This window comes from Amblyraja radiata, chromosome 13, assembly GCF_010909765.2.
Source record: "Amblyraja radiata isolate CabotCenter1 chromosome 13, sAmbRad1.1.pri, whole genome shotgun sequence".
Taxonomy (NCBI): domain Eukaryota; kingdom Metazoa; phylum Chordata; class Chondrichthyes; order Rajiformes; family Rajidae; genus Amblyraja; species Amblyraja radiata.
In genome coordinates this window covers 46,687,910-46,713,739 of record NC_045968.1, presented here as the reverse complement: position 1 = coordinate 46,713,739, position 25,830 = coordinate 46,687,910, and the positions used below count along the sequence as shown (strand labels likewise).

Sequence of the window (25,830 nt, the reverse complement as noted above, 5' to 3'; positions counted from 1 at the left end):
CGACCTCGTGACGACCAAGCTGCGAGTATGAGTCAAGGGCAAACTCGGCAGAGGTCGTGAATTAGGTCGTGAAAGTAGGACAGGCCCTTTATACTTCCTTCAACTTCCATCCTTGGAAAATGCTACAGTTGAGATTGTACTATTCAGACCCACGCCAATCCTTCCAGTAGTGTATTTAATGTTCTGCCCAGAAGACGTATCAGTAAGAACTGGTACAGACAGACCACAACAATCAGATATGCGCTCAATTTCAAATTGAGTGCTATCCCACTCAAACCCTATTCAAACATGCCTGAGTTATTCCTGGGGCTATTGATTCTAATTGTAATATATTACAATAAGTTTTAAAATGCCCAGTAGTGAATGTTCTGTGGATATTTCTCATCATCTTAGTTTCACAACTTTCTGCTAAGACCAGGTGGCAGAAAATAACTCAACATTTAAAAAATTAATTTTACATATCCATAAGTTAAATTGCACTGATGACGTCAATAAGCAGCTGTACATTTCATATAAAATTTAATTTCCATAGTTTCTACTTTTAATGTATTGATTATCATAAGCATGCTCGTGCCAGTGTAATTTCTACATTGTCCTGACAGATATCTCTAATCAGATGTAGTTGAAGGTGAACTTAGAAAGAAATTAAATAAGCACCATTAAACATTAGGCATGAATTGCCGTCTTCCTTTTTGGTAAAACATTTTACCATTTTGTTTTATCGTGTTGAATTCCAATGCAGTTGAAATCAGTTGTTTTTCAAACAAACTTGACATCTGCTGACACTTTGCCGTTGTAGTTGCTCGGTCTTCAGAGTTTCTGAAGGGGCATTTAGTCCGAACTGGTGGTTTGGTTGCACAGTTGTCAGCCAGAAGCTGTATTTATCTGAAAAGTAGTGGCAGGTGCCACGTGCCCCTTGGCACTCGATGAATAGTGTCGAGCGGAAATCCTCTAGGCAGCTCCCAGGTGATGTTAGAGACTGACCCCCACCTTCTGCACCAGATCCAGTAAGCTACAAGAAGGGCAAATACAATACTCATTTTAATATGCTAAACTTCCATGGCATGCCCCACCCCGTGATAATAACCACAAAAATGAGCAACTGTTAAAGTTTGGTGCATTCTTCCAAAAATCAATATAAAATGGCATGCAGAAATTATTATGAAGTAACAACAGTAAATGTTGGAAATACTGAGCTGATAAAACAACGTCTAAGAAAAGAGAAACAGTTATTAATTCAGGCCCTTGATATTTCTACTGAGGTCCCGAGCCTGAAACGCTAATTCTGTTTCTCTTTCCATAGATACTGCCTGACCCGTTGAATGCTTACTGTCGACAGTGAACCCCATGGGAAATCACTACCAAAGTGTCTGCCCACACAGTCAGTACACCTCTCCTACGCTTGTCTCCCGTACTAAGTCACCCCAACCCCCCCCCCCCCCCCCCCCCACCCCACACCCCACCTTTCCCTCCCAACTCCAGTCCTGTCCCGATCCCCTGGGAAACTGAAGGGAGCGACAATCAACTGCCACGGATACAAATAATGTCATACACAAGAAAGGCCAGATGCTGGTTGACAAAAAGTGAACACACAGAGCTGGAGTAACACAAAGACGCAGCAGAATTTTGGAAACGTCATCCCGTCACCCATTCCTTCTCTCCAGAGATGCTGCCTGTTCCGCTGAGTTAAAGAGTGCCCACGGTAGACTCACCAGTCGCTACGGTAAACTCAGGGGCTACTACGTTCTTACAACGAGTTTAAAAATTAAAAATTTTTACTTCAAGAGTAAATTTGACTTGTGGAAATCTTTCATCATGTTGAAAGATTTTCACGAGTTAACAAGTTTCCCGAGTACCTGCGTTAGCGTTACATAGAAAATAGGTGCAGGAGTAGGCCATTCGGCCCTTCGAGCCTGCACCGCCATTCAATATGACCATGGTTGATCATCCAACTCAGTATCCTGTACCTGCTTTCTCTCCATACCCCCTGATCCCTTTAGCCACAAGGGCCAAATCTAACTCCCTCTTAAATATAGCCAATGAACTGGCCTCAACTACATTCTGTGGCAGAGAATTCTAGAGATTCACCACTCTCTGTGTAAAAAATGTTTTTCTCATCTCAGGCCTAAAAGATTTCCCCTTTATCCTTAAACTGTGACCCCTTGTTCTGGACTTCCCCAACATCGGGAACAATCATCCTGCATCTAGCCTGTCCAACCCCTTAAGAATTTTGTACGTTTCTATAAGATTCCCCCCTCAATCTTCTAAATTCTAGCGAGTACAAACCGAGTCTATCCAGTCTTTCTTCATATGAAAGTCCTGACATCCCAGGAATCAGTCTGATGAACCTTCTCTGTACTCCCTCTATGGCAAGAATGTCCTTCCTCAGATTAGGAGACCAAAACTGTACGTAGTACTCCAGGTGTAGTCTCACCAAGACCCTGTACAACTGTTACGAGTCGTTAAGTTACGTCCACGAGTTCCGACGTTCCCGCTATGTTAATTCTACGTGATTACCACGAGTTTGATTTGTTTTAAACTCGGGATCACTCGTGGGTGGACTCGCACCATGAGACAGGGCCATTAGGCATTCATGCTACAAGTTCACGATCTTTTAGAGTTTTTTCCTTTGCAGTTCTCTGACCAATGATCCATGTTACTGTCTCCATTTTGTAAAATTTAAAAAGAGTTTAAAAGCCAAATGTGTCATTCCACCCCCCCCCCCCTCTCCCCACCCCACCCACCTCTATACCCTGTGAAAATTGTTGAAGCTATGCCTGATGATGCCCTGCAGTTCCTTCCTACACATGAATGTGTAATTATTCATTTGCAGAGATAATGCACCATGAGAAATTTTAGATCAATAGAAATGATGTTGATTTTTTTTCCCAGTGACAGGGGGCAAGCTCACTGTGAGTAGGCAACTTCCTTCTGTTATCCTCTTTAATAATATCAGTTGAAAAAGTAGCTGCCTTGGTGGGTTCATTTCCGTAACTGGTTTACAGCAATTATATAATAAACATATATGAATTGGTTTTATGCTGATACAGGTCCACCATTTATTTTCCTGCACCCTTGGTTCCATAGTCTTTCTGGATTATCCGTTTTTGATATTCGGAAAATATCTGTTGGCTCCAACTGAGCCAGAGTTCCAGAGCCCCGGCCACAGGGGACTAATTCGACCCGCTGATCAGCAAGGAAGTCCCGATGAGGTTGAGATCGGCCGCCTCACCCGACCTAGGTGCCACATTTTCGGGGGGGGGGGGGCCCCTCTGGGTGGGGGGACAGATTTAAAGTATGCTCTCGTAATTTTCTCTGGATTAAAGGAAGTGCCCGTGGTACCAGTTGCCGAAGAATCGGTGGTGGACCTGTAACTAAGTACATGACTTATGATAAAGCTCAGCTTACCATCAAGAATGAATATCCAATCCATAAGCTGATCCATCCTGAGGGGCAAGGAGGGATAGCCTGGTCCTGGCTGTGTACAGCCACTGCGACAGAAGGTGCCTCACAGACAGAGCACCTGCTGATGTGAGGCTTTACCTCACTATCAGCGAGAGGCATCATGGGGAGAGGCGCCGTGGTGGACAACCAGTAGGATTTGTCGTTTCTAGTGGCATAGTGGCAAACTTCATCAATGCTGCAATATGCAAATGGCACAGTACTGAACATTGGCAGGCAAGAGCCCGCTAGACCTGGGAGAACAGCAAGATTGCAGTAGTGGTTAACAATAACTGTCTGATAAAAGCATCAGAACTAATATTAAATATCCTGAGAGCAAGCCTCAAAATAAGTTGCCAAAATAATAACCAAACAAGTCTCTTTTTACAACCAAACACTGCAACACCTGGGTATAGAGTATCACTTGTATGCAGGGGTAGATTCAGACACACTCCTGTATGTAGCCCACTGGATACACACTCTTGGATACAGCCCATCACACAGACAGAAACAGATACAGACAGGTACACACCCCTCAGTACAGTCCATCATATACACAGACACATACACACAAACACACATGCCAGACTCATTCATACTTTGAATGCAACTTATCAGTATGCTTAGCCCTGGCTACAGCCTGTGAAGTGTACAGGGCTATTTATAGAGAGCTACTTGCGAAGCAAGAGCACACACTCCTATTTCTGGGTGGGTTTATACTAATTAGTGGGGGGTGGGGGTGAGGAGACAAATTGGAAATACAAGGATGGAGTTAAAGGGAAAGAGAATATGGGAAAAGTTAAGAAAGACACCAGAATTAACGGGACAGAAAGCTCACGAAGGGGGAGGAGAGTATGGCCAAGTGAAATAGGAATCGATGTGAAAGGTGAGGTGAGTAATGGATTAAAAGTATTATATATGAATGCGCAAAGTATAAGAAGTAAAGTGGACGAGCTTGAGGCTCAGTTAGAGATTGGTAGATATGACAATGTGGGGATTACAGAGACATGGCTGCAGAAGGATTGGGACTGGGAACTGAATATTCAGGCTTATATGTCCTATAGAAAGGACAGGCAGGTGGGCAGAGGAGGTGAGGTTGGTGAGGGATGAAATTCAGTCCGTTACGAGGGGTGACCTAGGGACTGACGATGTAGAGTTGCTGTGGATAGGATTGAGGAATTGTAAAGGTAAGAAGACGCTGATGGGAGTTATCGGTAGGCCCCCAAACAGTAGCCTGGACATAGGGTGCTAGTCGCAGCAGGGGTTAAAATTGGCATGTAACAAAGGTAATGTCACTGTGGTTATGGGAGATTTCAATATGCAGGTAGACTGGGAAAATCAGGTTGGTTCTGGACCCCAAGAAAGTTTGTAGAGTGCCTCCGAGATGGATTCTTAGAACAGCTTGTACGGAAGCCTACCAAAGAGAAGGAAATTCTGGATTTAGTGTTGTCTAATAAACCCGATTTAATGAGGGAACTCAAGGTAAAGGAACCGCCAGGAGGTAGTGACCATAATATGATAAGTTTTAATCTGCAATTTGAGAGGGAGCAGGTTAAATCAGAAGTGTCAGTGGTGCAGTTGAACAAAGGGGACTATGAAGGCATGAGAGAGGAGCTGGCCAAGGTCGACTGGCAAAGGGTCCCAGCAGGAATGACGGTGGAACAGCAACGGCAGGAATTTATGGGCATAATGCAGAAGATGCAGGATCATTTCATTCCACAGAGGAAGAAAGATTCTAAGAATAAAACTAAAAGAAATGGTGTATAAAAGAGTAGCGGGAAGCCAGAGGATTGGAAAATTTTCAAAGGACAACAGAAGGTAACAAAAAGAGCAATACGGGGTGAAAAGATGAAGTACGAGGGTAAGCTGGCCAAGAATATAAAGGATAATAAAAGCTTCTTTAGGTATGTTAAGAGAAAACGATTAGTAAAGACAAATGTGGTGTCTTGAAGGCAGAAACAGGTGAAATTATTATGGGGAACAAGGAAGTGGCAGACGAGTTGAACAGGTACTTTGTTTGTGTCTCCCTTAGTGAAGACAGAACCAATCTCCCAGTTGTACTAGATGAGAGATGATCTAGGGAGACAGAGGAACTGAAATAAATTTGCATTAGGCAAGAAATAGTATTGGGTAGACTGATGGGACTGCATCCCAGGGTACTCAAGGAGATAGCTCTAGAAATCGTGGACGTACTGGTGATCATTTTCCAACGTTCTATAGATTCAGCATGATTAAAGAAGTAATAACGGCGCATTTGGATAGCAGTAAAAGGATTGGTCCAAGTCAGCATGGATTTATGAAGGGGAATTCCTGCTTGACTAATCTTCTGGATGTGACAAGTAAATTGGATGGAGACACAATGGATGTAGTGTATCTGGACTTTCAGAAAGCCTTTGATAAGGTCCCACACAGGAGATTAGTGGGCAAAATTAGAGCACGTGGTATTGGGGCACATGGTATTAGAGCACATGGATAGAGAATTAGTTGGCAGACAGGAAACAAAGAGTAGGAATAAACCGGTCCCTGTCAGGCAGTGGAGAGTGGAGTGCCGCAAGGCTCGGTGATGGGGCTGCAACTATTTACAATATATATTAATGATTTAGATGATGGGATTAAAAGTAACACTAGCAAATTTTCAGATGACACAAAGCTGGGTGGCAGTGTGAATTGTGAACAGGATGCTAGGAGGTTGCAGGGTGACTTGGACAGGTTGAGTGAGTGGGCAAATGCATGGCAGATGCAGTATAATGTAGATAAATGTGAGTTTATCCACTTTGGTGGCAAGAACAAGGAGGCAGATTATTATTTTAATGGTGTCAGATTAGGAAAAAGGGAAGTGCAACGAGACCTGCGTGTCCTTGTACTCCAGTCACTGAAAGTAAACATGCAGGCAGTGAAGAAAGCTAATGGCATGTTGGCCTTCATAACAAGAGGATTTGAGGATAGGAGTAAAGAGGTCCTTCTGGAGTTGTATAGGCCCTGGTGAGACCACATCTATTGTGCAGTTTTGGTCTCCTAATTTGAGGGAGGACATCCTTGATATTGAGGCAGTGCAGCGTAGGTTCACAAGGCTAATCCCCGGGATTGTGGGACTGTCATATGGGGAAAGATTGGAAAGACTGGGTTTGTATTCACTGGAATTTATAATGAGAGGATATCTTATAGAAACGTATAAATTTATAAAAGGACTGGACAAGCTAGATACAGGAAATATGTTCCCAATGATGGATGAGTGCAGAACCAGGGACCACAGTCTAAAAATAAAGAGCCATTTAAAACTGAGATGAGAAAAAACTTTTTCACCCAGAGAGTTGTGAATTTGTGGAATTTGTGGATACAAGTTTCCGAGCCATGCAGATGAAAAGAGCTGGATTTCCATGCAGGCTTCATTTTTACTTAGCTATTCCAGGGCAGCCGTATTTGTGGGTATTTATTATCCACCTCTCAATGTTTTGGATGGAGTGGTTTGCTGAACCATTTCTGATGGAAATTAATAGTTGATGATGTTTTAGTTGTGCTCTGGAATGTTAAAGGTAACCAAGGCAAGTTTCATGTTTTTTGGCCAGTGAGCCAAGTGGCCTTTTATGACCATCCAATTTATTTATGGTCACCATAACCGATGCAAGGTTTAACTAATAGAATGAATTTAAAGCCAGTGATTGTTAGATTTTGACAGTGTCTCTGGATTCCAGGTCGATATACTCTTGACCATTCCAGGGTCTTACTGCTACACTGAGGTTTAATTTCAGTGTGCTTCATGCAATGCCAGCCTCTCTGCACCCACTGTCATTCAGACCTGAAGTCAAGACAAGACTTGGGAGTGCTTGCTGTCTGGGGAAGAGTATCCATTTGAAGGATTAAGGAGAGGAGAGGAGGGGAGGGAAGAAATTGGAGAAATCTTCCAATGTAGGGAAGGTTTGCCCAAGCTAGGTTTGTAATGCAAAACAGTACTGCCACTGCTCAGACAACATACAATACTGGGTATTAGTTGCATAAAACCAAGTGCATTTTGAAGCCTGTGTCAACCTCTTGTCCAAAGATTTACAACAATAAGAGTCAAAGCACAAATGTAACAACAGTAAGATGAACATGTACTGTGGTTTAAAACATCCTGCGATTCCTCAAACTAAAATTCTCTATATTATTACCCAAGTTATAATGTGGATTCACAATCAGACCATTGTCACGGCATTTGAAAGAAATTGAACTCAACTGAAATAATTTATAATTAAGATATTCAGTGATGTAGATAGGGTGGGGGGGATGTTATTGAAACACAGCATAGTGAGGAATAAGATGTGAGTTTTAAACTCAAAGCATCAGGTTTCAGTGTAGTTGGCAAAGGTGGAATTGGTGTGTGAGATGTCATGGTTGGTGGAGATCTGGATTTGCTGAAGATTAGAGGGACTAGGGTTAAGCTCTGTCAGGAACAATTATATCTAAAGGCATGGATGAAATTGGATGGATTCAGGTGATGTTAGGGAGGTAAATGTAAGCAGGAATTGTGATGGATAACGCATAGGATCAGATGTCAGGTGCCTATCCCAGGAAGTTAAGATTGGGAATAATTTGAGATGGGAGTTGGAATCAATAGTGAAGATATGGATTATATGATGAGGGCCAAAATACATGCAGAATAACCTTGTATATTTTACTTGAACATTTCTCACCTCTGATTTGCGTTGCACGAAATCTCAGGTTCTATTGAGAATTATGCCAATTGATTATGGTATAATAAATGTTTCACAGTGACATTAGTAATACATCTCCCCTAAATATCAGTTTCTTTGAAAGCAGATTCAGATTTACCAGATCTCCCTGTGACTAGGGTTGGCTTCCTCTGGCTTCCTCCCACATCCCAATGACGTGCAGGTTTGTATGTTGTTTGGCCTCTGTAAATTGCTCCTTGTTTGTTGGGAGTGGATGTGAATGTGGGATAACATCGAACTAGGGTGCTGGGTGAATGGGTGATTGATGGTCAGTGTGGGCTGAAGGGCCAGTTCCCCTGCTGTATCGTTTCCCTGCTGATCAAATGAAGCTGGATGTTGCCTGGACAACATTTTGGCTACTATCATTTGCAAATATATCAACGTTAGTAAACATCTGAGGGATGCCAAGTACAACATTGAAGAAAGGGCAAGACAATCATACAAACTGGTCTTAAACTTACCAAGATCTTGACTATGAGACTTCCCCTGGCCCTCCAGATAAAACAAACTGTATCCTTCCCAAAGGCTTTGCATGTTTTGAGGACATGTAGGTATTCTGTCTGACTGGCTGTGCACCACAATCAGAAACCCACCAGGGGTCGGAGTGCAAAGTCTCAGATCTCCTGGTGGCCCTTGTTCTCCAGGAGGACCTAAAGTAAATGACAAAAATATAATGTCAATGGTGGCACTTCTGCATGTCCAAATGGTAAGATGAGCAAATGGTAATACATTTGCTGGACGCAGATATATTGGCTCAATTTTGAGAGTACTTTGGAATGAATCCCTGAGGAATTGCCACTTCTTCTTTTGCTTTGTAGAAACTATATTACTGTGCCAAGGTGTTAGTGAAATGATGGCTAATTCAACCACATAAATTGCTGTGACGACAGGACTCATGTGGACCACGAACACATGGAAATGGTAGAGTTAGTTGGACCAAAGCTAATATAATTCTAAGCTGCCAGCGAGCATTTCTTGATTTGCGGTGTTGAAATGTCTGAACCGTTTCATACTCCTGTCTCATTCACTCCTGGGAATTTAAAGGGGAAAATTTATATTGCAACTGGATTCTTCCACTAATTCTCTAAATTCCTCACCAGCATCCACATCTTACCCCCTGCCACCTCTCTCCACTTCCCTGCAATTTGACTCCATTCTTTCTGCTGTTAGAGCCAAACCCTTTACCACAAGAGGAATTCAGCAGATGATTTTGGAATGACGTTTATAAAAGGGAAAGAGAATGGTCTCGGAGAATTTGTTTTATAAAATGATTCCTGGATAAAATGAACAATGAATACGAATTTGTTTCTCACCTTGGTCTCCGGTGATTCCACATTCCCCGGGTCTGCCGGAGTCTCCAGGAGGTCCAGGGGGACCAACTGGGCCATGGTGACCCAGCTGGCCAGCTTGGCCTTTGTGCCCTTTGGGTCCTGTGGATGTGCAGAGAATAAACATTTCCACATCTGTCCAAGGCTTGGTGGAATATTGATAATTTTCAGGTAATTGAACTTTGTAAAATAACACTTTTAGCAGCAAAGTTGAAATAAATAATATCTTTATTGAATATCAGAATGAAAAAAAACGGAGGAGAAAATATTTGCATTAGTCTATACACATACACGGATGTAAGAGTGTGTGTGTCACGTGCGAGACCATATCTATGTGTGAGAGTGTTTGAAGATATGAGTGTAAGAGCATGTGCAAATATATAAATGTTTACAAGTGTGTGCATGTGTGTATAAGTGTGATTGGCTGGATATGTGTGTATGTACAAGGGGTATTGTATGTATGTGCAGGTGGGTATACACAAAGGAAGAAGAGTTTTTTATTTCCAGAGTGTAAGGGTTTGTGTGTGCACAAATGGTATATTTTGTTACTCGGTGCGTGTGTGCATGGCTGTTGCAAGTTGCTCAGGTACTTATGGAAAAAAACAGGACTCTCCAACAGGACTTCCAAGCTAATATAAGGGTGAATCAAGAAGGTAAAAGAAATGGTTGATAAGGCAGAAGTTATTTAGTTCAAATGCAGATAAAACAGGGGAAATTGATTTTTGGAAGATAGAAAATAGCAATCAGAAAATAATAGCCAGAGAACAATGTTAAAAGTATATCTTGAAAACACGGGCTACAATCCTGGAAAGAACACAAAGTGCTGGAGTAACTCAGCAGGTCAGGCAGCATCTCTGTAGTACATGGATATTTGACATTTTGGGTATAGACCCTTCTTCAGATCAGTAAAGGGGTCTCGACCCAAAATGTCAATTGTCCATGTTTTCCAGAGATGCTGCCTGACTCGCTGAGTTACTTCAGCACTTTGTGCCCTTTAGTATATTAACCAACATCGGCAGTTCTTTGTTTCTACATTTGGGCTACAATCGTGGTAGTTGGTCAAAATTGCAACTTTCATTTTACATGAATTCGTTCACAGAATCTGGACATCATTGTTGAAGCCAACATTTGTTGGCCATTCTTAATGACTCCATTTATGGATCTGCATTTGAATATCAGCCAGACCAGATAGTGATGGCAAATTTCCTCTCTGAAGTTCATGATATTCATGAACTCACTGGAGGTTTGCAATAATCCAGTTGTTTCATATTTACTATTACCGACTAGATTTAACTCCAGATGTTATTAAGTTACTTGCATACACATTCCCCAGCTGTGGTAGTGTGATTCAAACACATATCTGCACGAGTGGTCCAGACTTCTGGCTCTGCTAGTCTGGTAACGTAACCATTATACTACCACACCACATCAAGTCCTTCTTTTCAATTTGGACTTGATTGGAATCCACTAGGTCAGTCATGGGGTAGCTCATTCACGTTGAGTTGGTGGGAAATCTTAGCAGATTTTCCAATGGCCTGTAATGCCTTTACCATGCTCTTTGATCGATTGTGAGCCTGGGGGCAGATTCCCACAGGCATCTCAGCTCCAACACAGTACAATCTCAGCATAGACAGCCCACTGCAGTCACAGAACTGCCAGCGAAACCTCACTACCACCACCCTGGGCTCTCAAAGATGGCAATGTGGTTGAGAGAATGCATTTAGAATATTTTTGACACCCAAAGAAAATCAATACCATTTGGAACACATGGAATAAAAGCTAAAACCATTTGTTAAAAAAGTTAAAATGTTGATTTTCAAATATATATATATATGTAAACTGTGAGTTTACAATGGCATACTCACAGAACAAAAGTCCTTTCAAGTCATTTATTTATTTTAGTCACCTATTCATTTGAACAGGACAATTGGCAATTAATCCAGTGTGGCCTCAGCAAGGAGGCTTCCCAGCCAGAAGTCAGCAAGAGTTCTAAAGGGCCTGTCCCACTTGCATGCGATTGCATGCGTTTGGCGCGACCAAACGGAAGCGGAGTTCACGCGAAGTTCGCGCGTGACGTCATTTGCGTCATACTTATCAATCAGCTGGGCAGGAGGCGGGCCGACTGAATTTGGGCGTCGGGCGGTGACGTCATCATGCAACGCAACGCTGGGCGGTGACGTCATTGCGCAACGCCACGCGCTAGGCGTACGCCATCAAGACATTGCATACGCCGCCAAGACGCTGCGTACGACCGCAATGCGCCTGCGTGCCGACAGGTTGTAGGCGTGCAAAGATTTCGGACACTGTCAGATTTTCGGAGCCCCGCGCGATGTCGGGACCAGCCCCGCACAACTCTAAGTGGGACCGGCCCCGCGCGGCCATACGGTGCCCGTACGCCTCAAGCGACCACGTTTGGTCGTGCCAAACGCATGCAATTGCATGCAAGTGGGACAGGCCCTTAATGCTCTTGGGGGTTCCATGAAGAGTATATTGGTGCAGAAACATCACAACTACTATTGGGAATGTGCAAGTTGCCACAGTTGGCCTTTCTGTCCACCAATGCTGGAGGACAAAATATCTGCATAGATACTGGTGTAAACCCCTTGGATTAATGCTGGCATTGGATCTGAAAATCTACTCAATTACTTTCAGTAATTGAGTCACGGTGGCGCAGTGATAGAGTTGCTGCCTTACAGCGAATGCAGTGCCGGAGACCCGGGTACGATCCCAATTACGGGTGCTGTCTGTACGGAGTTTGTACTTCACCCTGTGACCTGCGTGGGTTTTCTCTGAGATCTTCAGTTTCCTCCCACATTCCAAAGACGCACTGGTTTGGAGGTTAAATAGCTTGGTAAATGTAAAAATTGTCCCTAGTGGGTGTAGGATAGTGTTAATGTGTGGGGATCGCTGGGCCGTAGGGCCTGTTTCCGTGCTGTATCTCTAAACTAAACTAAACTTCAAATATTCCACCGACGCTGTGCCACCAAAATTATGACATTGTCTTTTATAGATGTACTACAGAAATTTGAATTGACACACCACAACAATAGGTTAATTGACCTCTGTACATTGCCTCTAGTATGTTGGGAGTGGATGGGTAACCATAGAGCTAGTGTGAAAGGGTGATTGATGGTCAGTGTAGACTCAGTGGGGCGAAGGGCCTGTTTCAATACTGTATCTTTGAATTAATCAGTAAATCCTGAGGGAGTGCAGTGCCATCAGAGTTCTGTATTTTGCCACTAATCAGAGCCTCCCTCAGGGGAAGTAAAGATTCAATGTTTTTTTTATAAACAAGTGAGGGTGATCTTCAGGGTTTCTTTACTCCTGACTATCGATTATCTAATCCCCCCAAATATTACGAAAGACTACTTGTTTGATCATTATTATATCACCCTCCGTGGAATCTTGCCATGCTTGAGATTGTCTGCCACATCTACCCATGTTTCTACAATAATATGTTTAAGAAGGAACTGCAGATGCTGGAAAAATCGAAAGTAGACAAAAAATGCTGGAGAGACACAGCAGGTGAGGCAGCATCTATGGAGAAAAGGAGTGGGAGACGTTTCAGGTCGAGACCCTTCTTCAGACTGAGGTCGGGGGGGGGGGGGGGCGGGAAAAAGAAAGGACGAGGCGGAGACAGTAGGCTATGTGGGAGTGCTTGGAAGGGGGAGGGGAATGGGGAGGGGAAGGAGGGCGAAAGCAGGGACTACCTGAAATTAGAGGTCAATGTTCATACCGCTGGGGTGTAAACTACCCAAGCGAAATATGAGGTGTAGTTCCTCCAATTTGCGCTGGGCCTCAATGGCAATGGAGGAGGCCCAGGACAGATTCAGCATGGGAGGGGGAGTTGAAGTTCAGATTCAGATAGCTGACTCCCACTGCTATCTTGACTACACTTCTTCCCACCCTGCTTCCTGTAAGGACTCTATCCCCTACTCCCAATTACTCCATCTACGCCGCATCTGCACCCAGGATGAGGTGTTCCAGACCAGGGCATCGTTCTTTAGGAAACATGGGTTCCCCTCTTCTATTATAGACAAGGCTCTCACCAAGGTCCCCAGTGTAACCCGCAGCTCCGCTCTTACTCCCCATCCCCCTACTCGTAACAAGGACAGAGTCCCCCCTGTCCTCACCTTTCACCCCATCAACCGGCGCAAAATATAATCCTCCGACATTTTCGTTTCCTCCAACGGGATCCCACCACTGGCCACATCCTCCTATCTGCTTTCCGCAAGGACCAATCCCTCCGTAACTCCCTGGTCAAGTCGTCCCTTCCCACCCTGACCACCCCTCCCCTGGTACTTTCCCCTGCAACCACAGGAAATGCTACACTTGTCACTTTACCTCCCCCCTCGACTCCATCCAAGGACCCAAGCAGTCTTTCCAGGTGAGGTAGAGGTTCACCTGCACCTCCTCCAACCTCATCTACTGCATCCAGCGGCTCCAGGTGTCACCTTCTCTACATTGGCGAGACCAAGCGTTGGCTCGGCAACCGCTTCTCCCGACACCTCTGCTCAGTCCGTACTAACCAAACTGATCTCCTAGTTGCCCAGCACTTCAACTTCCCCTCCCATTCTGAATCTGACCTTTCTGTCCTGGGCCTCCTCCATTGCCAGAGTGAGGCCCAGCACAAATTGGAGGAACAACACCTCATATTTCGCTTGGGTAGTTTACACCCCAGCGGTATGAACATTGAAATCTCTAATTTCAGGTAGTCCTTGCTTTCTCCCTCCTTCACCTCCCCCTTCCCAGCTCTCCCACAGTCCACCGTCTCCGCATCCTCCTTTCTTTTTCCTGCCTCCCCCCCCAACACCAGTCTGAAGAAGGGTCTCGACCCGAAACGTCACCTACTCCTTTTGTCCATAGATGCTGCCTCACCCGCTGAGTTTCTCCAGCATTTTTTGTCTACTTTCTACAATAATAAATTGGTTTGAAAATAGTTGTGGAAGCAGACACAACAGTGTTAGTTAGACAGACATGTGAACATGCAGGAAGTGGAGAGATATGGATCATGTGCAGACAGTTGGAATTAGTTGTATTTGGCATCGTGGGCCCAAGGGTCTGTTCCCGTGTTGCACCGTTCTATGTAAATGCTTTGCAAAATGTTATGGTCATGCAAAGCACTGTACAAATGCAAATCTTTCTCTCTTCCAGTGCTTCCCAACTCCTGATTATGCAGTTCCCCCACTCTCATGAAAACAAAGATAATGTCTTCACTCAGAACTTTAAACCTAAACTCCCAGTGAAATATTGATTAGTGCAGTGGAATATCCAGAATCACAGATTAATTACAGATATTCCACTTACAATCATTTGGTGCCATAAATGGTGTGTTTTCAACAAAGGCTTTTTATTTTTTTAAAAGAGTGCAAAATAAACTAGTGAAACTCGGAATAACCAAAACGAAGGGAAACAACATGTAATAATGTGGTGATCATACCTGCCTCAACTGCCTCCTCCGGCAGCTCATTCCATACACCCACCAACCTTCATGTAAAAAATGCTACCCCTCAGGCTCCTATTAAATCTTTCTCCCCTCACCTTTAACCTATATCCTCTGGTTCTTGATTTCCCTACCTTAGGCATTTACCCGATCTATTCCTCTGATGATTTTGTACACCTCTGTAAGATCATCCCTCATCCTCCTGTGCTCCAAAGAATAGAGTCCCAACCTGCTCAACCTCTCCCTATAGCTCAGGCCCTTGAATCCTGGCAACATCCTCATAAATCTTCTCTGCACCCTTTCCAGCTTGACAACATCTTTCATATAAGATGGTGCCCAAAATTGAATACAATACTCTAAATGTGGCCTCACCACCATCTTATATAACTGCAACGTGACCTCCCAACTTCTATTCTCAATACGGACCTCCATTTTTGAATTCAACAGGGCCTCACCAATGTCCGCGGCAGCATCATAAGTACACGGGCTCTTCTGCATCCAGGTATTTAATCCCTATTGAAACGATTTTAACCCTGCTGATATTTGAGAGCCTAAAGGAACTCACTAGAGGTCACGCCATATGAGAGATCCAAGACAGTGAGTCCTAGGCTTCCATTTCCTCAGTAGATTAACGCTGTTTCAAAATCACATGTGGCAGATGTGGACAACTGACATACAGATGGATGTTGAACCCATTAAATATGTGACTGTGTCGATCAGGAATGGACAATGGAACACCGAATGGAACAATGAGAGTGGTAATTGCCTTGAATGTGCTGCCAGGGGTGATGGTGTAAGCAGATACAATCATGGCATTTTAAGAGGCTTTTAGATGGACATTTGAATATGCAGGGAAAGGAAGGATATGGATTATGGTATGAGTAAAAGTTTAGTTTAGTTTGGCATCATGTTGGACACAGACATTGTGGGCTGAAGGGCCTGTTCCTGTGCTGTATTGTTCTCAGGACGCAGGAGCAAGCCATGAAGATTGAAAAGGTAACATGCTGCCACCAAGGTGCAAATATCTGGCTTCCACGTCTCAGCACAGATTATTATTATTTTTTTTAATATTTTTTATTAGAAGCATGTATACAAATAATAATAAGCGACAATTTAATTACAGATTTCTTACATAGCTTCAGTTTTTTAATTTTTTTTAAAGAATAAAGATAAAGAGAGAAAAAGATAAGAGAAACTATAATCTAATAGAGAGAAAAAGATGATGAAATTACAAATAACAAGATTGTGGAGATAGATCCAGGAGATGTTGAGTATAACTATTCATCCAATCCTAAACTCAGGTTTCAATCCTGATTTTGTGTGAAACCAATTCACTTTTTTAAGAATTCAATAAATGGAGACGATATTCTAACAAATAATTCTGGTTTGTCAATTAAGACAAATTTTATTTTTTCCAAATGCAAGGTCTCAGTCATTTCCTTAATCCACATTTTAATTGTGGTTTTTTCCAAAATGTTTGTATTAATTTTTTCGCAGTTATTAGACTGTAATCAAGAAAGTGTCTCTGACTTATCGTAAAGTTTGTGGTATGTTCTGATAATCCTAATATTATGAATTTTGTATCTGGGTTCAGTTGGTTATTGAGAATCAGCGCAGATTTTAATTATTGCTCGAGTCACTTCAGAGAACCATGTGGAAAGAGAGAGACGGACATTTCAACATGGTTGCTCTTTTGCTTCCTCTACCCTCTGTTGTGTGTTGCCACCAATATGCCTGTCCTCATTTGTACCAAGATTTGATCAATTCCCACAGTGTGTAGACTTCAAAAGTAGGTCGTACCTGGCTGGCCGAGGGTATCGGAAAAGCCCATGGATCCTGGTCTTCCTGGAGAGCCAGGTGGTCCTGATGGTCCAGGATCTCCTTGGTATACACTTTTGTCAAACCCGTCATCAAAAATACCAGGACTAGCTGGGCCTGCACATCAATCAACAAACAAGTATGTTTACAGGCATGGTCATCTGAGGAGCCCAAAATCATCAGGATTCAGAATCAGAATCACACTTTATTCGCCAAGTATGTTTTTGCAACTTATGAGGAATTCAAACATAAATAAGAACAAAAATCTTTAACGATCAGAGGATTTTCAAAAAATCTAGTGTAGTTTATCATGCAACAATAGGGAGTAATGATTAGTTTTGTTTTGTGTAGTTTAATTAGGTTTAGTTTATTATTGTCACATGTACTAAGGTACAGTGAAACGCTTTTTGTATGCTATCCAGTCAGTGAAAAGACTAATTACAATCAAGTCGTCCCTAGTATACAGATACAGGATGAAGGGAATATCGCTTAGTGCAAGATGAAGTCCTATAAAGTCCAATTAAAGATAGTGCTTAATACATAAATTGTGGCTTTGCAGATTTTTCTTTGGTGGGGTGTTGGGAGGGGGGGGGGGGGGGGGGCATGACTTATTTAAGGAATTTTAAGTAAACTCCCAGTGTTAGCTGCAATGCTGTTAACCTAATCTGCATGACTGGAAATACATAGGATCAGGTGGGCTCACTCCTTTTGGTGACCCAACTGCACTTTGTTTTACACTGAAGTAAGATTAGTAAATCTGTATAAACCAGCATTCCAGCCAACACTGGGAATTTGCTTAAATTTCCATAAATAAGTCTTGCACACTCCCCAAAATTTGCAAAGGCACAGTTAGTGCACTCAGCATCGACACTGCTGGAAATGCACGGCAATAGAGAGGGAGACAGATAGTGCCTGATATGTCCATTCTATATCTTCCACCACAGAGACTGCCAAGTATTTCTACCATTTGCTGTTTTTACTTCAGATTTCGAGCTTTCGCTCAATTTGTTGAACAGAATACAGAATTGTAGAATGCAGTAAAACCGGATTTCAAACCTTCCCAGACGCCACAACGTAGGAATAACTTGTCTTAAAATACAAATTGTGTTTTCAAATACAGTATCTGAGTGGCCTTAAGAATTCCTGCCACTGTAACCTCCTCTAGCTTCCCAACTTTAAGGTCTCTGGAACTCCTCCAATTTTTGCCCTATATTCCATCATTTTAACTGCAGCACCAATGGCCAGGTCTTCATCTAACAAGTTGACAAATTTTGGAATTATCCAAACTTCTTTCAATTGCCTCAAGTCTTAAATAAACTCTTTTGCACCACCCTATCACACCTGGAATAATACTCACTACCTTACTCAGTGTGAACTTCTGTTTGATTACGCTCCTGTGAGGTGCCGTGGAATTTAACTTGCTGTACCAAAAGAACAAGAAAACTGCAAGTTGTTGTAGGATCACTCATGGTGGCTTACCTAGATCACCTGGGGAGATGACAAAGTCCAGCACCATCAGGCAGCGCAGCATGAAAATCAAAACAAAGAAGGAATTAATGCAAACACTCTGTTGAAAGCATTCAAGGTTTTCACCCATCACTGGGTTCGACCAACATCTGATGTGCCAGGCCTTGTTTTCTGAGCTGGCATTATTTGTCTACATTTCCCAAGCTCACACACTGACTAGTTCTGGATGCGGACAGAGATCTTGCTGACCAAAGCATCTCAATCTCCATCAGCATGATGTGAGCAGCAGCAGCAGAGCCTCCATGATGCTGGTAATAGCTGGCTTTTGATATTTAAAGACATTTTGACAGGTTCATGAATAGCAAAGGTTTAGAAGGGTATAGGCCATATGCAGGCAGGTGGGACTAGTGTGTAGATGGGGGATCTTGTCAGCATGGGCAAGTTGGGCCAAAAGGTATGATTCCATGCTGTATGACGTTAAGACTTTATGTCTTAATCTGGAATAAATCACCATTGTGGCAATTTCTGGGGATGATTCACTTCGATGGGAAATTTAGATGGGGCACCAGTACGTCACCGTATTATTCAATGGTTCTTTGTTTTTTTATAGGTGACTTTAACATTGGTGCTGCACAGAACACCATCATTCCACATACAGTGCTACTGATGGTTGGCCATTCCTACAACAACATGGCCCTGATCTCAGGGTGCCCACCGTAGAGACCTGTACATAAGAGACATACGTAGATCCTCAGGCCTCTGTGGAGTCTCTGGTTGTGCTGCTTGAATAAATAACCGAGAGAGAGCTCCCAATAAAACCTAACTATCTACCTCTCCTAAAGCCTATCTCGTGAAATCAGCCACAGATTGGTAATGGTAGGAGGCTGGGGATTGGGAATGGGAAAGCTAGCAATGGTACCAATAGGTAGGCTGTTTTGGAGAAAAGAAAAACCTCCTCAATTTAAGACTTACAATGTGTAAGAAATCAAACTACATGGTGCATACAGTTCTTGAAAGAACCATCAGGCTTATACATTCCACCCATGACATTGCCTTTCCTCCACCACCAACCATCTGCATCTTGATACAGCCCACCATTCCTAATATTCCCTCCTTCAAACATGCCAGCTTCCCTGCTCCTCTTTCTCCTTCATCCAAAGTGGCTCCTGAGCCCTCCCCCCCCCCTTTCCTGATGCCCCTCCAGTTTCCCCTCCTATCTTGATGCTGCTCCTGATACCTCCCTCTCCCAATGCTGCTCTTTATTCCCTTTCATTCAACATGACTCACAATATCTCCCTCCCACCTTCCCAATTCAGCTCCCAATCAGTCCTACTCTCCCGACCCAGCTCCCAATGCCTCTTCTCCAGATGCTGCCTTTAGTCCCGATGCTACTCTTAATGGCCTCCTCTCTCCATGCCAGTCCCAACCCACACCGCTCATTGATCTTGCTCCCAATCTTCCAAGCCCCATGCCTATTTACACCACAGCAGGCCTCCCCGTTCCCAATCCCAATCCACCCAAACCAGCTTCCCACTATCACCACTCTGTGGCTGATTTCCCAAGACGTACTTTGAGAGAACTATACTGGATGGCACATTGTCAAATTGTCCCTTGTCTGTGTTTTGTTTACAACTCTCAACTGGTTTTTAATGTGTGGAACGGGAATGGTTCTGGTCACTGATGTTCTGGTCACTGTCCCACCACGTCAAAGCCATTGTAGCTTGCACTATAGATTCCAGGCCACTGGGTATTATGGGGGGCACAGTGATAGAGTTGCTGCCTTACAACGTGAGTTCGATCCTGACTACGAGTACTGTCTGTACAGAGTTTGTGGTTCTCCCTGTAACTGCGCGTGTTTTCACCGGGTGTTCCAGTTTCCTCCCATACTCCAAAGTCATGTAGGTTTGTAGGTTAATTGGCTTCAGTAAAATGGCACCATTGTCACAAGTGTGTGTAGGATACGGGGATCGTTGGTCGGTGAGGACTTGGTGGGCCGAAGGGCCTGTTTCCACGCTCTATCTCTAAACTAAGCTAAACCAAAGGTAGAGATGATGGGATGGGTCCTACGAGCACCTGAATATTGTCAGTGTTTTAATAGTTTTGAGGGAATGCACACCAAATATCGTTGACCGACCCATTGATTTTTCATGCTTTGTTTGGTAAATATTGAATGCATTATCTTCAGATATTGAGTGCGTTATCCGATGAATCTGTAGCTTTTACTGATATTATTCCATTCAATTTATACTTTCTCCAACTGATTGAAAAGTAACTTACCTTGAGCGCCCTTGGGACCTGGATAACCCCGTTCACCTTGATCACCTGGTAATCCCAAAGGTCCATCGAGCCCATGGAACCCAGAAAACCCCTGCTCTCCTGGTTCACCTGGGCAGTAAACAAAAGACCATGGCTGGAGTCTACGTCATGAAGTGCAAAGTAAAAAGCAATCATTTTGATTTTTAAAAACAACTCTTGTAAGGGGAGGAGAAAATGAACCCCATACCAAGAGTGAGTACATCTTTGAATGCAGTTGGACAGATAATGTGTGTGTGATATGTTTGGCTGGTGAGAGTGAGATGCAAGGTTGAAATTCTGCTCATGGCTTTCAGCTTAAACACAGATGCAAGGAAATGCAGGGAACCCTTGCACCACATTAGGTGTCTTACTGAGCTGTCTCAATCTATCTGCATAAAGAAAGATTACTTAAAAGATGGAAAAATACTACACTAAGTGCTGGAGTAATTCAGCAGGTCAGGCAGAACCCCTGGAGGACGTGAATGTGGCACATTTTGCGTCGGGACACTTCGGCCGACTAGTCTCCCTGTGACTGAGGCGGAAGAAAGGTCCAACCCAAAACATCGCCTATCCATGTCCCCTCTCCCCCTTGGTTTCCCTGAACACTGTGGCAGCTTTTAGGCAGCTGTCTAGTGTGACCAAGGAGAGGGTATCTGACACATCTCCCACGTTAGCAGGCATCTTTTCTAATAGCCCCTGTTAAGAACCCCACTGGTCCTGTTTGAGTATACAATTCTGTATGGAAAAACAGTAGCTTAATTTCCTATGCCCCTTTACCAAGTGCAATGACTTTTATAGAGAATTTAAGAGGTATCATCACCCTAAAATAGTGTGTGTTCAACACAACTAAAGAGAGTGAGATCCAATCTTTAACAGGAGTAAACAGTGAAAGCCAGATGTTTTGTAGGTTCAAAATCTTTGCATTTGTCTCTTAATTTCCCTCCAAAATTGATTAGACAACCGCTCAATTCAGGAAATTAGGGCTGACAAATAAAACATTGTATGGAAGTATTTGAAGCGGTGAAATATTAGCAGCAAAGAGAATGGGGTTGGGATGTGATATTAAACATAGTATGTTGTATTGTCCAAGAAAGTAATGATTGGTTGTTTACCAAAAATCTGAATCAACAAACCATTACCAATGTGTGGAAGAATGAATATTGGATTTTTAACCTTTTCGTGCGGAATATTTACATATGCCACAAGACGATATTACTAAAAATGTTAGATTTGAAATACCTTTTGGACCTGGTGGCGCTGCTAAGCCATGAGGTCCACATGGACCCCAGTCCCCGGGTGGTCCTTTAGCACCACGTTCTCCCGCTGCACCTGGTTCTCCGGGATCCCCTTGAAATGTGATATCAGGCAGCCCGGGAGCACCTGGAAAACCAGGAGGACCTGCAAAGAAAGATAAAATGATTGAATGAGGAAAATTAAGCAGATAATCTGAATATGTAATGCAAACTATACTGGTCCCATTTAATACCATGAACATGGAACACAGATGGTGCTATAATTCTTCCTGATTACTGAAGCAAAGCCTGAGTCCTGTTCCTGGGTCCTACACCTGATCCATTGGCTTTGCAGGGCCAATTCTTGTAGCAGTTCAAAGCCATGCGGAATGTATATCGATTAGAGAGTTTCACCTTGAAGGAGAAGAGGGATAGACTTGGATTGTTTTCTCTGGAACTTCGGGAGGTTGAGGGAATACTTTATAGAAGTATATACAATTATGAGAGGCAAAGATAGGATAGACAGTCAGTACCTTTTTCCCGGGTTGGAGATGTTCATTGCTAGAGGGCATAGCTATAATGTGAGGTGGAGAAAGTTTAATGGAGATGTGTGGGACAAATGTTTTTACACAGAGTGTAATGGAGGCTTGGAATGTGTTGCCAGGGGTGGTGATGGAGGCAGATACGTTAGTGACATTTAAGAGGCTTTTAGATAGGAACATGGAAGTGCAGAGATATGGATCATGTACAGTCAGATGAGATTAGTTTCACTTGACATCATGTTCGGCACAAACATTGTGGGCTGAAGAGCCGTTCCTGTGCTGTACTGTTCTATGTTTCATATATAGTCCATGATCATCAGCAGAAACTACATGAGGAACATACAAAGCCATTTGTGTTAGTGTCACAGTCCTAAGTCCAGTTCATTCAACCATTCCAATTTGTAAGACTAGGCAGACTTACAGACCGCGGAAATGGACAGCCCTAATAACACGTGGGTAGCCTATTTAAAGAATCTCTTCAGGAATGGACAGATGCAAAATAAAAAATGAGAACATTGTAAGAAAGTAGAGCGAGTGCATAATCTAGAAGTTGACACATTTGGGGGTTGGCTACAGAGGAGAGACGAATTGGGTGCTCATAGGAGGAATTCTCAAATGAATGTACCATGCCTCCTGCCACATATGCTGATTACTGCAGCCAATGTCCAAGTTCCTGATGCCAACCACTGGGAACTAAACAGTACATTCTCTCTACTTTCTTGAATTTCATGCTGTCAAAAAGATGGTCATCCTCAGAAGTCATCCTTCATTACGCTAGCTGATACGTCCGATTTACATCCCAAACATATAAAAACGATTATTCCAACTCAGTAAAAGCGTTATGCATATTTCCAAATGGCCAGCAGAGGGCAGAAGATCCCAGGGAGGAACCAAAAGGTATTTCACTGTCTCTGTTGCAAAGATAATTGTCATCATGGAAATATCTGCTCATGTGGCGATGCGTCATTCATGTTATATCTCAGCCTACCCCTTATTCCCCTGTATTCATCATCAAAAAAGCATTTCTGGTTCTATAATATCCTCTAAACCTGGCTGCATTATAGTTATTGAGCTCCTAAGGCCTCTTTCTTGCAGTGATTAACTTTAGACTCAATCATTGTAAAGTTGTGCATAGCTGGCTTCCCATTTTCACCTGAAATGTTGCTGCCCTTGTCTAATTCGTAGCAGGACCTACTTTTGTTCACAGTTAAGTGAAGCTTGTTTGTCAGGCTTGGATACTATTCATGTAAGGAATATTGGGGGAAATATTCAAAAGACTTGGTCATAGAGATAGGTCTTAAGGAGCATTGTGATTCACACACAAATATAGTACATGTTCCATCAGCGGACAGTGCAGGTATTACTATGACCCAAGAAACATGGAGAACTGCTGGAACGTATCCATCTTGCTTACTACAACCTTGAACTGCCATGTACAAATGTACAAATACCATATATACATGACATTTAGTTTTCAACACTACAAGCATGCTTGCTCTCAGTCCCCTTGTCCTTTCTTGCTCTGTGACCTCTTCCAGCCTTGCTCTTCCTCATATATCTGTTCACCAAATCTGATCTATTGTGTGTGCCTGATTTTACTTCTGGCTCAGATCGTCAAGTCTGGAGTTTCCTCTCCAGATCTTTCTCCCCCTTTACGGTATTCTTTAAAATGTACCTCTGACCCAGGCACCTGATCATTTGCTGCAATACTTCCCCAAGTGGCTTGGTGTTGAAGTTTATTGCGCAACGCCCCAATGCTGTTGCCTGGGAACGTTGATCATGCTGTGCTTCTATTGATACAAAGTTTTGAAAGACTTGAAGAAGAGCAATGAAATGTTCCTTTTTGTGCATTGTGGCACCTGTATAGGGAAGGAATTGCAATTGGGGTTTAATTACTTATCTGCAAAGTAAAAAGGAAAGCAAGGCATCATGCATTATATTTGTGCCATACAGGATACACATCCTTTCTCCTGAAGATGTCACAAAAAATTCCAATCATATGATAGGTAGATATTAGTGAGGAACTCTGTGAGAAGGATGAACGTCAACTAGTGTGGCTGCAAAGAAGATCAATCACCAAAATGTCTACACAAGGTACACACAGAAACACAATTATCCCTCCCTAATCCTCACCATTCATCTGAAGGAATAATCCTGAGTAACTAAAACAATTCACAATGACTGGAGCTCAGCGATGTAATATTAACACATTCTAATTTTATCCAAACTTGCTGGTCAGGAAACCCATAAGATCAAGTGGAATGACATTTTACACAATGCTCCTCAATTGATTTCAATAAAAAACAAAATCTATTGCTATATTGACCAACATTGACCTGTTGCCATTTGTAACAGGAGAGTTGAGAAATGCGTTCCCATTTATTTGAAAGCAATTAATTATCCAACTCATTTATCAAAATTTAATAATATTCAGTTATAAAAATATTCAAAAAATATTTTAGTTGTCTGTACGATGCTGTCTTGGCAAATGCTCTCCTACCTGGTGGACCATCAAAACCTGGTAGACCATCACTTCCTTGAGGTCCGTGAGATATAATACTGCAGGTTGGTCCTCTTGGGCCTGGAGGTCCAGGTGGCCCACTCTCACCTGTAATGTCAATTCAAAATTACTGATGGTCTTGAAGTAATGATCCCATTTATTAAAGTACTCAAAGAAAGGTTGTGTCATTGTTACAGATTTTAAATTTGGATGTTTTAGAATACAGCCACTGATAAATCTGTTGTATTCACATTTTTCGGGAGTGGTGAAAGTAATTTTAATCTGAAACTGATTGTTAAAGATGATGGTGCCACTAGTGCTTGGGTTGTGTATTTACAAAAAATAGTTCTGGAATCTCCATGTTATATATCTAAAAGGAGTTACCTGGGTGCATAACTATAAGACATCTGCAATGCAACCTTTGAAGCCACCTGCACAAAATTTATTCCCACCTCTGGTGGTTATGGACAACACAAATCACTCGCACAGAGGCATGGCTGAACTGGAGAGCTGACGTCTGCTTCTGTATTAATTATAGGGACATAGTTGCCTGCTTGGCTGCTAGGAAGTCCATGCTGAGAGATTTCCGTAGGGAAACGCTGTTTGGCATGTTGTTTGCTCCCACCACTCCTGCTGATATCTTCAGGGCCACTGACTGTATAACCAACCACCACACTGAGCTTCTCAACCGCAGGACATGTTGTGAACTTAGTCCCATTACAAATGGTGAATCCCATCACCCGTCTCACCCACTGATTTCCCTGTCACTCTGACCTGATATTGACACTTCCCTTGATGCCCCCGACCCTCCATCTTACGACAGGCTCAATCCTGTCACCTCTCCAACTCCCACCTGTAACTCTTCAGTCTGGCGTGCAGCGGATTGTTGCTACTGTCATGGTTGAAGGCTCGCTTCACACAAACTGACCCTGGAGCAACTGAGGACTGAAGCCTTTTTAATCCTATTTTGCTGCTTTTGTCGATCATTGGTTCAGGACTCCAATAGAATGGGTTTTATAGTGCATGGAGCAGCTATCCGGGGCTCTAGGGAGTTT

The 25,830-nt window shown here is 43.0% G+C and overlaps 1 protein-coding gene across 1 annotated transcript; it reads right to left on the bottom strand.

Moving 5' to 3' along the window:
- Positions 1-508: 508 nt before the first annotated feature.
- Positions 509-24,964, bottom strand: col4a4 (collagen type IV alpha 4 chain). Its single transcript, XM_033031011.1, has 10 exons — positions 24,776-24,964; positions 24,172-24,175; positions 21,741-21,899; positions 20,484-20,591; positions 18,219-18,227; positions 16,776-16,856; positions 9,464-9,580; positions 8,612-8,800; positions 3,409-3,695; positions 509-1,012 (listed from the first exon to the last, which is right to left on the bottom strand). Exons 1-10 carry the CDS (start codon positions 24,962-24,964, stop codon positions 749-751), a joined length of 1,407 nt encoding a protein of 468 aa, XP_032886902.1. The 3' UTR covers positions 509-748.
- Between the last annotated feature and the right edge of the window lie 866 nt (positions 24,965-25,830).

Excerpts from the sequence above, each read along its gene's own strand:
- col4a4 (XM_033031011.1), bottom strand. The coding sequence starts at position 24,964 with ATGACACAACCTTTCTTTGAGTACTTTAATAAATGGGATCATTACTTC. Across the intron at positions 20,592-21,740 it reads AGCGCCACCAGGTCCAAAAG|GTGAACCAGGAGAGCAGGGG; the intron begins GTATTTCAAATC and ends TTTACTGCCCAG. Across the intron at positions 8,801-9,463 it reads TGGAATCACCGGAGACCAAG|GTCCTCCTGGAGAACAAGGG; the intron begins GTGAGAAACAAA and ends CATTTACTTTAG.